Here is a 14,951-nt window from a genome sequence, read left to right on the forward strand (position 1 = left end):
CCCCCAAAGTGTGTCATGGTATTTGAGGTGCAGTTTATTTTTCTACCAAGAACCAAAGAAGTTTTTCCTGCATGTCACAAAGGAAAGGAGGTTTCTCTCCTTGCTTTCTTGATACGAATTGCTGTACCAGGCAAGATCAAAGTTCCTTTAGTGTAGTATTCAGTCTTCACCAGAGAATGACTAGAGCACAAGATAAGAATAGATTAAGCATAGTCCAGAAGAGCAGATTGTATCCGAGGCCTGTTCTGGATTTCAAGGCCCTGTATACCTTTGTCAAGAAACTGAAGTTCCGTACAATTTCCATCATTTCTTTCTCTGGATTATGGTGCTTAGTATGCAGAATACTCACTTTTGTGTATTTGTTCATCAAGTCATAGGAGCTTTCTGAGGCTTGTAATCATCACTAGAACAATATAACCCTTTGGTCTTTACAGTCTGTGGAGGTTTCTGTACCTAGCTCGTTTGAGGCCACTGCAAAATGGCAAAATGATATCCAATTAAATATCTTACTCATTGTGGCTTAATAATAACAGATGAGACAAATTGGCTCTTGCTTGACCAATAGTTTTGCTATTTATAGCAGTTCTTCCTTAGAAGATAATGACTATCTTAATTCAGCAGATTCTGGTCTATTTTAAATCTTTGAGTCTACTGCTATTTTACCCAAAGACAAAAGCGAGGAATTGCGTAGCTCCAAGACACATGGCATCATGTGAGTGTGATGGAGCGTGCCAGAGCTCTGTTACGGCTGAAGAGGTATTTCACATGTGTACATGAGTATCGCTGTCATCTGTTGTTGATAATATTGTAGCTGCAGAAATTCCACTGCTTGTAGACTCGCTGGAAAACTCGAGCTTTCAGAGAAATATTTTGCTCTGCTTCTGGCAAAGTCTAGGACTTGTGGCAGCCATTGTTGGGGCGAGTCTGTTTTAAGGAAAAACAAAACGTTTTGGTCTGCTTGGCTGTCTGTCCTGTCTGTAACCAATCTAGATTTGAGTGCAATTATATATCAAGCAGAAATTCCCATCTTTCATCAAGCATCTGGTGATTAACTTCCTAGTCAATCCTAGTATGTAGCATGCAGCTAATTTGCCTCATATAAGTTGTGTTTGAACCTGGCCACTTAAGTTCAGAAGCTGTGTAACTGTGGAATAACCTCTTGTGAAAAAGCCTTTTTTTTTTTCCCCCTGAAGAGCACTATGTACGGACTCAGACAGTATCAGCAGAAGATTAGAAAACCAAGAACAGTTTTTGAAAATAGATTCATTTTAAGCAAGGGAGGCTGCCCACAGCACACCTGTTTGTGTTAAAATGCAAAAAGCCATGGGCAGAGCTTCCGTTTGTGTCAGTCTATGGTTTCTCTGAACGGTGGTAGCAAGATCTACCACCTTTTCTGTAACTTGGTAGCTTACTAGTTAGTCTGTAATCAAGGCCTCAACTTCTAGGAAAGGTTGAATCTTTTAAACTCTCCTCAAATGAGTTTGAGGAGAGAGGGGGAAAATTTCAAGATGAGAACCAGTAGACATGAGGCATGTTGTGGAGCTGTATCTTGAACTTACTAGAGATACCTCCTCATGGTTAGTGAGAAATACAATCCCTGCATTGGAGCATTTAGTAGAGATTGCTCACAGGAACTCCAATGATATTTGACACTTCTGCATTGCAGTCTCTGAAAACCCCTAAACTGCTGTGGGAGGCTGCTGTGTCTAAGAAATTAGTATTACAAAGTTTTGGCACAGGGTTTTGAAAAATTTCCCTCTTCCATATTACCATGTGTATTACTGACTCCAGAGATAGTCTAGATAAAGTCAATGTATCTATTTCTAAGGATGAACAGGCTTAAAAGATTTTGTCTGTTGGACAAGAATAATTATGGAATAACCAATTTGATGAGAATATATTAGTTCTTTCTAAATGCAAGTTTACAAAGTGGAATGCTTACAAAATTCATCGATTAGATGCTTAAGCAGATTTAAGCCTAGGTTTTAAGGATTTCTTTCTCCTGGGGTGATATCTGGAACTGTATGATAGTAATATAAGCATCATATACTCTACATGAAGTGATCAATAAAAAGTGTTCACTATGGCCAGTATGCTATGAATGGTGAAATGATGAAGGGAGATAACCAAACATGGAAGTTTATATAGTAATTCTGAGCGGTAGAATTCTTTAGAGAATTCTTTTCTGGACTTTGGGACCTAAGTAATTCCTTTTCTTTTAAAACATAGTTACAGTGGTGGTGTGTTAGAGCAAGTAGCAAAAGCCGCTATACGTGAAGGTGTAGGATGAGCTGATCTGCTCACCTCTGCTGAAAGGGAATATCCTGATCCTGCCTGCGAGCTCTGGGACTTGCTTGTTCTTCCCCTGAGCCAATACATCTCACTAATGCAGGGGAAAAAAGAATTGAGGGTGGGGGGTGGGCTTCTGCGGGATCAGTGAGTTGATCTGGCTTATGGAAGGCTCAGCCAAGCACTGCAGCTGCTACAAGGGCAGGGTGGAGGAGGAACCCTTTGCTTGGAGTGCAGGAATGGAGAAGGAAGGTGGAAGAGAATGATCTTTCTGTAGTGAGCTGTTAATAACCATCTCAGCATTTTGTAACACTCAGTCTCCTTTTCCAGGGGATGTACTAGAGCTGATTTCCTCTACCCACAGCATCGTTCTAAAAGGAGTCGGTTTACATGGGTTCAAAGGGAGATGCAGCAAGTGTGCGGAAGAGAGATCCGTTGATGATTGGTCTGTAAAAGACCATAGCTGTCTCAGGAAACCACACGATCTTAACATAGTTGGAGTTTGGGGAGGTGTTGAGTCAGTGGTTATTGTATAGGCTTTTCCTATTTTTCCTCTCTTCCTCTAGGCCCCTGCTAATGATCACCTATTCCTGCTGCCCCCCTCCCCCCCCGCAGTTATTGGCAAAGTTACATGCAAATAGGTCGCAGTTATTGAAAGTTACATGCAAATAGTTCCTCTTGGCATTTTAAATTTCATGCCAGCAGTGGGTTGTGTGACATGCATGTAATCAGCCTTTCTTTGCGTCCAGATTAGCTTATTAAATCAAGTAAAGCCTGTTGATTGGATTCCCAGTCTTCTTTCATTTCAGGTTACTTTGGGCTATAGACTTACGCTTCTTTGCTTTCAAAATATGATTAAACAGAGATAGTGTCACAGTTTTGTTGGCTAAAAATGTAAAGAAATAAAATCTTGTGAGGATGGGTGTGTTTTGGTTTCTGGGGGGGTGGGGTGGGTGGGTTTGTTTTTTGGTTGGGTTTTTTTTGTTTGTTTGTTTTTAAATTATCTGACTGATTTAGTTGGGAAAACAAAGTAGAAGTCTTACGGGCATGTTCATACCATGACAGCCCAAGAGGCCTTCTCGATCAGCTAGGCCTCCTCTGTACTCCTTCTGTTCTGTACTGAATGTGCTAAGCAACTAATGGCCTTGGAGTTTACGTGATGGTAGAGAATGCAGTCCTGATTTCTTACCAGAACAGGTGGTACAGGGTGACACTGAATATATGGCTCCAAGAGGTATTCCTGCTTTTGAAACTTCTGCATTTGAAGGGGGGGGGGAGAAGAAAAAATGCCTTTATGGAAGCTGGAGTGGTATGTGACAAATGATGACATCAGTTTTCCATTGGCTGCTGACTGTTTAATTGGCTGAATTGTAAGCAAAAATGAAAAATGCTCAACCATAGGTAGAACATACTCTGTAAATTAGGGAGGTAAGCAGAACATTTGTCAGAAATTTACTGTGGTACAAGATAGCAATGCCTTCCCCCCCCCCGCTTCTCCCTTCCCCAAAACAAGTTGCTCCATCATGTTTGAGACTAAAATGAAAAATGTGTTGTTGGCATAAGCTCTGGAACTGAAGGGGATCCTGTTCAAAGTAGTGCTATCCCTGCCTGGGTTTCACGTTTCTTAACATACTTGTTCTTGTGATTAGTTTGTTTTCATGATACCTTTCCTTTCTGCTCAGTCAGTAATTGGAAGGGCTGATTAGAATATATGGTATCTTCACATCCAGTCTGGCCTGCTGCTTTTGAGAGGGAAGAAAAAACCTGTAGGGTTTGATTTTGTGCCTACTTCGTATTAGGGAATTGAGGACCTGGAGAATAAGAATCCTTTCAGATAATCAAAATGGACACAGTTGCAAAGCCTTTTCCTTTGTGTTTTCTCAGTGTGGAAGAGTTAAATACTTCTAAAGAGAAAAATATTTTGTGTGTTCGCTAAAAATGAAACCTCAAGCACTGGAAAAATCTACTCTCATATATATGACTGTGTGGGTCGGTATTGAAGCAGGAAATACAAGGAGGGTCAGAGCATAAACATCTGGAAGAGGGCTGACAAATACAACATGACTTATTACCAAGCGCCTCCCCACCCTCCAAAAAAAGAGACACCTCCTCATCCGAAAAAATTGAAGGATTGTTTGTAAAAGGCCATATCAGTAAGAATAAAGAACTGACAAATGATAAGAGATGTGAGTGAAGTTTTATGATGTGAATCAACTTGGAGAAAGGTTTTAGTGTACGTAGACCAAAAAAAACAACAAATCTACATGGAAAAATTCTGACATTTGCTTAACTTTGACTCAGTTGGGGATATTATCACAGTAAGTTTAGTGTTACATTTAGCAGCACTAGTGAACTGAATTTTCTTGCTAAGCTTGATAGCACGTGAAAGAGTATTACGTTAGTAAAAATCACTTTTTTCAAATTAGCCACTCTGTGCAAACAGCCCTGAAGAGGAGATACATTTGTTTTATGTCCTAATTATGTCAGTCATTTGATTTTAATATTTAGGGTTAAGTGGAAAAAAGGCAGTTTCTGAAGGAAAACTTGGGGTAGACGAGAGAAGTTGAAACAATATATTAAGACACCTGCAGTAAATGATCTTATTTTGAAAGAAAAAAAACAGATAATGATCTAAGAAATAGAAGGATGCAGTGTTCTAATGATGGGAACAGAATTTAGTAGAATAACAGAAAAAAATCCCTTTATTTTTAGTTCTTAACATGTCTGTAAACAACTGCAGGTGCCTGCAGACGAATATGTGGTTTTGTTGCTTTGGTCCAGTTTAAATAAAGTTAGTATCTTTTTGTGCACAAACTTGTATAGAAAGAATGAAGAACACAGATTATAAATCATGGAAACTTCATTTTCAGCCACCTGCCTAACTGGATAATAATAAGCCCAATAACCTAATGGTCAGTATTATTTTCACAGCTTAAGGTGATGAAGTTTCAGGATGAGTTAGAGTCTGGGAAAAGACCCAAGAAACCAGGCCAGAGTTTTCAGGAACAGGTTGAACACTATAGAGACAAGCTGCTCCAGAGGGTAAGAAATGTTCTTTATGTTTGGCTCTGATTCTGTGATAGGCTTTTACTGAGTTTATCAAATGTAAGGTGGCATTAAGTATAACAACACATGGTTCTCGTTAAAATTCTACTGTCATGTCAAACTGCATGTTTAAGTCCAAGTGCTTTCTGCAGAGTAGATATAATCTCTCTTTTTAATCAATGGAGTATTTCACACTGTACAGATGGGTATCATTAGAATGTACTGAAACCTTGAAGAGGTCACTTCTGGATCTACTACATAAAACAAACTGTTAGGTGTGGGAAAGGAAAGGGAAAGCTGTCAATTAAAGATGTTCATCAGACTTTTCATTTTGCTTTTAGTAATTGATCCGTTGTGCTAAAGGCTTCCAAAGGAAGAGAAAGAGTAGTATTAAGCAGCATATGTGCTTCTGATTCTCCAGTGTCTAAGATTTCCTGGATAATTCCAGCTCATACTGTCACCCAAAAGTGAATAATTCTGTACCATTACCATTTTTAGTAGTCCTCTCTGGACTACGAAGTCAGAAGTGGCTTTAAAAATTAGCATCATATATGTGATGTCATGTGATCTTGAATCTTTGAAACTTAACGAAAGAACATGTAACCTGTTTGGACAGTGCGTTTAGTGAGAGAGAGTAAGAGGCAGTTGCTTCTCTAATCTGGTTTCACAGCCTGACAGATCAACGATGAAATTAGGTGCCCATGCAGTTTCTTGGAAGCTAAATACAAATAGGCAGTTTTCACCAGGTGTTTGTCTGTCACTTGTTCTTTGCGTTATTTAGTGCTCAATATCTGACTAATTCACTGAAGTAATTTTGCACAGTACCTTGAAGAAAGCGACTTGTAAAAATTAAGAAAGCCGATCCCTGAAGGAGATTTACACATTTGGAGGTTGATACTGGCAGTTAAGACCTTAATTTTTATAAGTAACTTTCCTTTTAAATGTAGTTGTATCCTAAAACTTCCCACTTTCTCAGTGTTTTCTGTAATTGGAAAAAGAAGTGATTTGTACAGGAAGCACAAAATGTTTAGTGAGACAGTAGTTTAAAGAAACAGAAATCGTAATCCTGATAACTTTGTTAGATGCCTTGTGTTGAAGTAGTTCAACCAGCTTGCAATATTTTAGATTTTTAATAATTATCTCACTTTCAATGATGAAGGTAATATTTAGTTAAGAAATATTTAATGATAATTATAACAAGTGTTCTTTAAAACAATAACAACCCTGTTGTTAAGGGAATAACTTTATCTTTTGCTTTAATGCCATAATAAAGTTAGCTTGTATAATAATAATAATGTAATACTGGTTCTGATTGCATTTCCCACGAACTTGGTGGTTGGTCATCGTTTTCTCTCTAATTTACTGTAGAATAAGCTTTCCAAGAGTAAATTTCCTAGTAGTATTGTATATTGTTAAGAGAATAGGAACTTACAGCTATTTAAAATACTGTTTATTCCTATTTATCAAGATTAAATAATTAGTTATGCTATCATATAAGCTGGGCACATCTTAAGAACCCATTGATTTTAGTAGAATCCAGTGATAGTTTGCAATAGTAGGTACAATGATAAGGGACACTTTAAAATTTTACTGGTAAGCCTTCCATGTAAAGAGAATGTGAGACTAGATTAGTATAGCTGTCCTGGTTATTTCCTGCACTTTTTTTGTGAAAGGAGGGGGTTTTTTTAATGCCAGTACTGAAAGAAGCACATCTCTTGATCTCTGTGTTCAGACTTGGTTAATGGTTTAGGTTTATTTTTGTATAATTAATTTTCTAACTATTTGACAGACAAACGAGGTGTGCTCAGGGTATGTATTTTCTTTCAAAGTGGTCCTGTTGGTATATAGAAATGGACCATATTTGTGGTTTTTTTTGACAGAGTAGATGTTATTGCAGAATCTCATTTGTATTTTTGTTTTGTCTTTAAATGTCTTGTAGTTATGAGACTATCTCAATTTTCAGTTTGGATTAATGAAGATGAATGCATATGTTTTAAGTAGAATGAGGTTCCTGGTATTCTTTCATGTTTAATTTAGTTTAGAAAGTCTATTACAGCTGTAACGTTTCCCTGAAATTTGTAAAATTGACTGTCCATTTCCAATTAGATACTCAGACTTTCTCACATAGGGTGACATCTTTCATGTTTGTCAGTGATGTCTTACAATAAACATTTCTGCTGTGTACAAAGCAGTAGTAAAGATTTGAAAAGGGGGTATGGTGTGACCATTAGTTCCTTCCCAGATCATGTGCTGTGTGCCTTCAGTGCTCAGTGCTTTTTATGCTGTTTGTGATTAGCTTGATTGTCTTAATAATTAGTCACACCTCATCTGAAATCATGAATGCTTCTAATAATTTAGGAAAAAGAAAAAGAGTTGGAAAGAGAACGAGACAGAGACAAAAAGGACAAGGAAAAATCTGAATCCAGGTCCAAAGATAAGAAGGAAAAGGAGGAGTGTACACCAACAAGAAAAGAGAGGTATGGCTTTCCTTGGAGTAAAGTGGATGGGAGGAAAAACCTGGCAGTTACTATCTTTGTATACAATGGCAGCCTTGAAATTATGTTGTATCACGCATCTTATTTTAAAAGAAAAACATAAAACCACCCAAACAGAAAAAACCACCCAACAACAACAAAAAAACGTGCTTTGGATGTTAAAACATGCTTCCGAATTTTAAAGAAATTGCCATTTTTATCCTGCCCCAAGTGACGTACCCTTTTGAGTAGAATACCCTTTTGAACAGAATCCCCTTTTGGCTCATTGAGGCCCTGAGGAAACATGGTAAAGTAATGACCAGTTGAAAACAGGGTATATTTAACTCTCTTTAGCAGTAAATTGACTGTGGCATATTAGTCAGAAAACTGTACTGGAGTCATCCCACAAATTATTTGCGGTGGTTTAAATGTTATTCATCTCATAGTGAAAATTCTTCAAAACAGCTAGTTTTAGGGTAGATGATTGTACACTCTGATCTTCTAATACTTGTATAGCCAAACTCTTCGATGGTATTAAGTGTAGATACGGTAAAATGCCTTGCTTTTCAGGCAACTATGACAGAATGTTTTTACACTGCAATAAACAAAGATGAGTCACAGGCCTTAATTTGTTTTCAGCCAGAGAAAATCTGGTGCACATGTTGAACTTGATTATTCTTCTTAAAGTAATAAAAAGCCTACTACTTTTTAATTATTTAAAAGGATTTAACGTTACATTGGCAAAAGAAAATATCTGCAGAAAGGAATCCATTTTCTTAATACAAATTTTCACTTCTCTGTGTGTCTCTGCGTGTGTATGTACATAACAGTATTTGCTTTCTTTACAAAGGAAAAGACGACACAGTGCTTCACCTAGCCCATCTCGCAGCAGCGGCAGTAGACGAGCAAAATCTCCATCACCAAAATCGGAACGCTCAGAGCGCTCTGAACGGTCCCACAAAGAGAGTTCACGTTCCCGATCATCACATAAAGATTCTCCCAGAGATGTCAGTAAAAAAGCCAAAAGGTAAGCTGGTATCTTCTCTATTTCAGGTTATAGGAAAGTTAAGTGCATAGGTGTGTTCTGGTTGGGTTTTATTGTTTGTGTGTTTTTTAGCAGAGCACATTTGATACACCAGTATTTTCTCTCATAATGGACTATACTGCATGTTCCTGGTTAATATCTTTTGGACACTTGGTGACTGAAATGTATACAGCCTCCTGCCTCCATAGCTCAAGACTCTTCGCTTCTATGTTCTTGTTTACCTGTTTACTGATAATTTTGAGAAATACTGCTTTAAACCAAAGCACCTTGCTGCTTTATTAGCTTTTTATTTTCAAAGGGCAAATCTTCTGTAGCCCATAGAACTTCTAGAATTACAGTGAGTGTGCAGTCTTTCACTTACATTGATGATTTGCTTACATGAAGCTCCTCTCCCATGGTTTGTTTTTTTTTTTGAATGAAAATAAACCTAGATTAGATACTGCTTATGGGTTTTTGTTTCTGAAGTAGGTATTTCCTGATCTCCAGACTGACACAAATATTTGTCTCTAGTTAATGTTAAACTTCGGGTGAGATTTTTATTATTGTATTGATGCTTTGTAGCTCAAAACTCAAAAGTTCATCTTCCACTTCTTTTAGAGGTGTAGAATATCTCATTGATAGAAGATTCCTCAGACATGCTGAGGAAAATTCCTTTGATGCGGTTGAGAAAACCATAGTACGTACTTACAGTAATCAGATTCTTGTGCTATAAGTTAGGAATTCAAATAGAAGTAGAGAAGTATTTGAGGTGTGTGGTGGTTTTTTTTTTTTAGAGTTAATACAATGGTCATTCAATTTAGATTCTATCAGATTAATGTATTAGGTGTGGGTTAGATGACAGTAAGTTTATTCAGTGTCCATTTTTTTTCTGTGGGGTTACATCACAAGCTGAACATGTTTGATGAGAATCAAAAGTATTTCAGCATAACACAATTCAACGTAATTTTTCACTTCTGTTCTCTTCTGTATGGGTATAGGCTGCTGTTAAGACAAGAGCCAAGGTGGTTGAGGCATATGTGGAAGGTTGTGAATTCCTTATGTTGGTTTAAGAAGGACCTAAGTTGGTGTTATTTTTCTTGTGGGTTCTAAGCACTGAAGTTAAGCCTAAAATACATTAAAAACCTTATAATGCAAAAATTGCCTTTTTCTCAAAAGCAAGATATTGTTCTGTTACTTCCCCTTACTAGAGAAAAATATTTTTCTACCTTGTTTAGCTCAATAAATGAATGCCAAATAACTGCAGAAAAAGTTGGTATTATCAATTAGTATTTGACATAAAACTATTCTTTTGCAGGTCACCATCTGGCTCCAGGACACCCAAAAGATCAAGGAGATCACGATCCAGATCCCCTAAAAAGTCAGGGAAAAAATCCAGGTCTCAGTCCCGTTCTCCTCACAGATCTCACAAGAAGTCAAAGAAAAGCAAACACTGACAATGTTAATATTTTTTATGATGCTGTCACTTACTGGAAATGCGGTTTTGTTTTTGTGCCTGAACAGTCTGTTAAAAAACAAAAAAGCATTCCTGATTTTTTTTTTTGTGAATGCACGTGTATACTCACGAGTATCGGCATCTGTAGACCTGTCATTGTTTTATATTGTACAAAATATCTTCATTGTGACTATTTCCCAAAAGAAACATTTTTGTGTTTAGAAGTTTCATCAGAAATGTGTGTAACTGATCTGCTGGCAGTAGTGATATTTTGTTTTAGAATGTTGTGACATAGCAGAAATAACTCAAATGTTCCCCCTTTTTGTAGCTTTGACAATTTGAATTAGATTTCAAATAAAATCTGAACAGAAAATTAAGATGTTGTTTTCTTGCCCCACTGGTGATACAGATCTCTAAAGGAATTCATAGTTTGTTTGGAAGTACTGTGTATTTCAGACATACTATGGTGCTTAGATCTTTCAGGATAGTGGTAGCTCTGTTCCTGTTTTTCCCCAGTTTGACTACCCAGATAAAAGCACCTTTTGCATCCAGTGGATGGGTTTTTCTTTCCTACCGTGATACTGTACTGTAAGAACAGTCGAACAGTCTGGTACCTGCCATGATAAGCTTCACAAGTAAATCTTTGCTTCGTATTTCTCCATTTTAATTGCAGGGAATATTTGTGACACCAGAGTAATGTTTTTGTTCGTTTTTAAAAAAGGGCCTCTGCAGAGATGCATCATATGTATGTGTATGTATATCATATATATGATGTATCAGTAACAAGCCATATTTATGGCATACATGGGGAACAATAAAAGGACAGCAAGCCTGAGGCGCTATGACTTCTTCCTTAAGTATAGGTAAATAATTGCAACCTACAGTACACTGTTGTTTTCTAAAACTGATTTTTACTCCAAAAGCACAGCTTTTACATTATTTTATTGAACTTATTCCTCTGTTGTGGAAATTCTTCAAAATGGGAAAGAATTAAATTTTTTTATTACATACTTTATTTATTAATATTTTGGAATCAAGATGCTGTTTAACTTTTTTTTTTTAATGTTAGGCTTTCCCTTCTCCAAACCTGTTCTGTGTGTTAGGCGTTGATGTGGCTTTAAATCGCTTCACCTTGGTCTCTATCATGCAACCTTTCTGTGGGTGGGAGGGGGGGAGAGGGATGAGAAATGGGGAGGGCTCAATGTTTATACTTGGAGGTGTGGGCAGTTTGTAATAAAAACAAAAAATTAAAAGGGATCTGGCCTCCTGTGAACTGTTTCTAAAAGCAAAAGCTGTACGTACCTATGGGCACAGAGTGCTGGATGATGGCCTGCGATTGTACTTGTGTATCTGCAGGTCTTACGTTGTTAGCATTTTGTAAATGTGCCAGGGAAAGGCTTACGTTGTATGTGTATATAGCCTAAGAGGCGACACTTTCAGAAGCAGGATCTAAAAGGTCTTTTGAAAAACGTGCGTATTTAATTTAAAAAAAAAAAAAATTCTCCTTTTTTTTTTTTATGGGAGACTTTTTTTTAAGATTTTATAAATTGGTGCAAATGTGAGAATTAAGTGGAGAATACTCTTTGCTAATGAGAACTGAGAGATGATCTGGAATACTGAAAATATGGAGAATGCATGTGTACTATAAAGACTTTCTTAGACTGAGTATTGAATAGATGCATTGATAATGAGAAAAGAATACACCTTATGTTTATATTATATTATAAAGAATCTGTTTTAGAAATATACAGAGTTTATTTTTTATATTTTTCTTTCTCCCTGTAACATAAGGTGTTTCAGATGTACAGATTTTGGTAGCTAAACTATTAGAAACTAAGTTATTTTTTTCTTAAATGCGGTGTGTTCACACCTGGCACGGACTAGATAAGGTTTTCTAGAGCAAAAAGTAGGTACTGAAATCAGTTGGGGACAGGGAGAATCCTAACTTTACAATAGGAAGAAGATCATTTCAGATCTGACTAAGTTCTTTAAAACTACTACTTTTTATCTTGTAGCTGTTTATAAACAGAGGAGTGATAAATGGCAATGTTCTAGGTGAAGTGAGACTAAAGATAGTTTGCCACAGGAACGTTCTCGCTGCAGAATCAATTGTGTATTTCATTTAATAGCTAAAAATCCTCAGGGTAGAAAATCACTTAGCGTTATAGGTTAGCCGTACTTTTCAATAATTAATTTTGATTTCAGCTTTTATAAAATTCTCATTGGTGATTATAAAAGGCTCAAGCCAAGTAGCTGGAGAGCTAAAGGAGCACACCTGTTAGACTTTATTTTGCAACAGCTTTATTATGCAATACCTTTTTTCAGTATCTTTGTTCTCTAAATACCATTCTCATATCTCTTGTTCTTTGCTTCATATCCTGGGCTTTAGAAAAGCTGTTTTGTACTGAAGAGTCTTTTAAGAGCAATTAAGGATCTGTATACTTAACTGGATGCCTGGTTTTTTTCTCCTGTTGAAAAGAACATCTTCCGATCCTACTTACTCTTTTCATTTTCTTCCCTTCTTTTAGAAATAGTTTTGTTTGTAGCTTGGCTTTTCTGCAAAGGGTGGGGGAGACAGCATCTGGTAACATGTTTTGTAAAAGATGCAAATTAATATTGAAGACTGAAAATCAGGCTGCCTGTGAAATTTATTTTTCCTTAGGTCATGTTGCAGTGACAAGGTGTAGTCGCAGTGTGCCGTTACTGTGTGACTTGTGTTTCTGCAGCTTTTTGGGGTGAAATGGTGAAAAATCATCTAGTTGATGTAGGATAGGGGTAATTTAAGTATTGATCCTGGGATTCAGAAAGTAGCATTGAGATGAATCCGTGTGGAGGAAAAAAAAAAGCTCTGACCTGAGGAGGTGTGGTCCAGCATTTCCAAATGGTTTTTGTGATTGTACAGGGAGGGGAGAGGAGATCCCCTTATATCCTCTACCCCCCCCCCGCCCCCATCAGTGAGCATCCGACCCTTCGCTTCAGGAGGGGGAGGAGGCAAGAGTGGCTAAGGGGCTTCCCTGTCCTCTCCTGCCCTGCCTTATGGATGATATCCAAGGTAAACATTCATGCTTTAGTGTTTAGGTTTATCCAAAGCAGAGAAACTGAGCGTAGCTTGCTACGGCCAAGTTCGAGTGCGGCTGAGTAACCCCCCTGCAGCCTGAAACAGCAGCTGGTGAGGCCCATCTCGGTGCGGGATCACGTTAGAAATGGAACGTGTATGGTGTATTCCCAGGTAGGTACTAGAGACTGTCATGCTGGTGCATTTTGGTGAAGCCTACCCAGCGCTCTGTAGGTCATTGAGAAGGACATTATGTGAAGGCCACCTAGGTACGGAGTTGCAATTGAGCAGTTTTTCTGAAAAAACTGGTTTTTCTGAACCAGTCCTGACCTCTGTGAGTGTCTCTGTAAGACGTGGACTCTCCCGCTCTGAGCACGTGGGCCCTGTCTCGGTGGAGAAGTGCTACTTGGTTGCATAGAGTCTCCTTCCGACAATTAAAATCTTTCCTTACCGCTATTACAGAAGTATTTATATTTGAACTGCCTTTTTTAAACTCTGACTTCCTTTGACTTCTCTGCACACCAGCTGCATATACCTTTTGTAATACTATTTGAGGAAGAGTTGGTTTCTGAAAGTCAGTGTCGGGTTATTACTTGAGCACTAGGCACTGTGCATGTGTTCGCCCCCCGCCTCCCCCTTGGAGGTTTTGAAGTGTAAGAATAAACCACTTATGAACGAGGGTAACAAATTATGTTTTCCAAAGCATATATTTAGAATCGCAACTATCGCTAACTGAGTTCATCTGTCCCAGTGACACCCAACGTACTCCTGCTTTCTGCATTTACAAATCACCTGTACTAACATAGCAGCTCTATCTAAGCACACGTGAACCCTTTAAAGTTGCTGGATTATTGTATTCATTGTGTTTTTCTGCATGTAAAACTACGCCCCTGCTTTTTCAATTATGAACTTAGGATTATCCCCACCATTGGGATAGCTTTCAAACTTGTACTGGCTTTATTTAATAAATTTCTGAGACAGATTTTATAGCTGAAACTGTGTAAAAATTGTATCAGACTTCCAATCTGGCATGAGTACTGCCTGAGACCTCTAAGTTACGCAGCACTAAAGTGGGAAGTCCAGTTTTATACTTAGGAGGTTCCTGGGGATCAACCAGTGTTTGAGGCGTGTTCTCAGCATGTTGAAAAGAAAAATAGTGCTGTCTGTGAACTGTGCCTGTAAGAGGAAGGTCTCTTGAAGGAGTTCATGTCACATGACTTAAAAACTAGAATCTTGTGATGAGAAAAGCAAGGCACATCTGTTCTGAGCGTCTTTGATGACTTTAGGCAGCTTGCTCGTGGGTTTTTCCTCCACATGCGTTTACAGTCCTTTGGTGGAATTAATGCTAATTTTTATTTAATAAATGAAAACTAGAAGCGTCGTATTTTCTGCAGGTGGATTAAGGTCTGAACTTTGTATCTAGTTTTAGATTGCTGGCTTGCTGTACTTTCATATAGCCGCTTGAGGAGTTTGGGGTGTGATGTTTCTCAACTGTTGGGGGTCTACACTGAATACTTTTATAAGGACACATATATTTGGCTGCATTAAGGTAAAGGTAGTTTTGAAGGATATTTGAATTGCTGCCTTTTTAGTAAAGATTGGTCTACTTTC

The 14,951-nt window shown here is 37.8% G+C and overlaps 1 protein-coding gene across 2 annotated transcripts in view; it reads left to right on the forward strand.

Annotated features, from left to right (window-relative positions):
* The window catches only part of U2SURP (U2 snRNP associated SURP domain containing), a 39,671-nt gene extending 29,009 nt beyond the window's left edge, over window positions 1-10,662 (forward strand). For both annotated transcript variants that reach the window (XM_019474024.1, XM_019474025.1), the window contains 4 exons: window positions 5,221-5,331; window positions 7,693-7,811; window positions 8,659-8,835; window positions 10,148-10,662. In XM_019474024.1, the coding sequence (XP_019329569.1) occupies window positions 5,221-5,331; window positions 7,693-7,811; window positions 8,659-8,835; window positions 10,148-10,286 (546 nt within the window). In that variant the 3' untranslated portion in view covers window positions 10,287-10,662. The remainder of the gene's footprint in view (window positions 1-5,220; window positions 5,332-7,692; window positions 7,812-8,658; window positions 8,836-10,147) is intronic.
* The last annotated feature ends 4,289 nt before the right edge of the window (window positions 10,663-14,951 follow it).

This window comes from Aptenodytes forsteri, unplaced genomic scaffold (genome assembly GCF_000699145.1).
Source record: "Aptenodytes forsteri isolate BGI_AS27 unplaced genomic scaffold, ASM69914v1 Scaffold184, whole genome shotgun sequence".
NCBI classification, from domain to species: Eukaryota; Metazoa; Chordata; class Aves; order Sphenisciformes; family Spheniscidae; genus Aptenodytes; species Aptenodytes forsteri.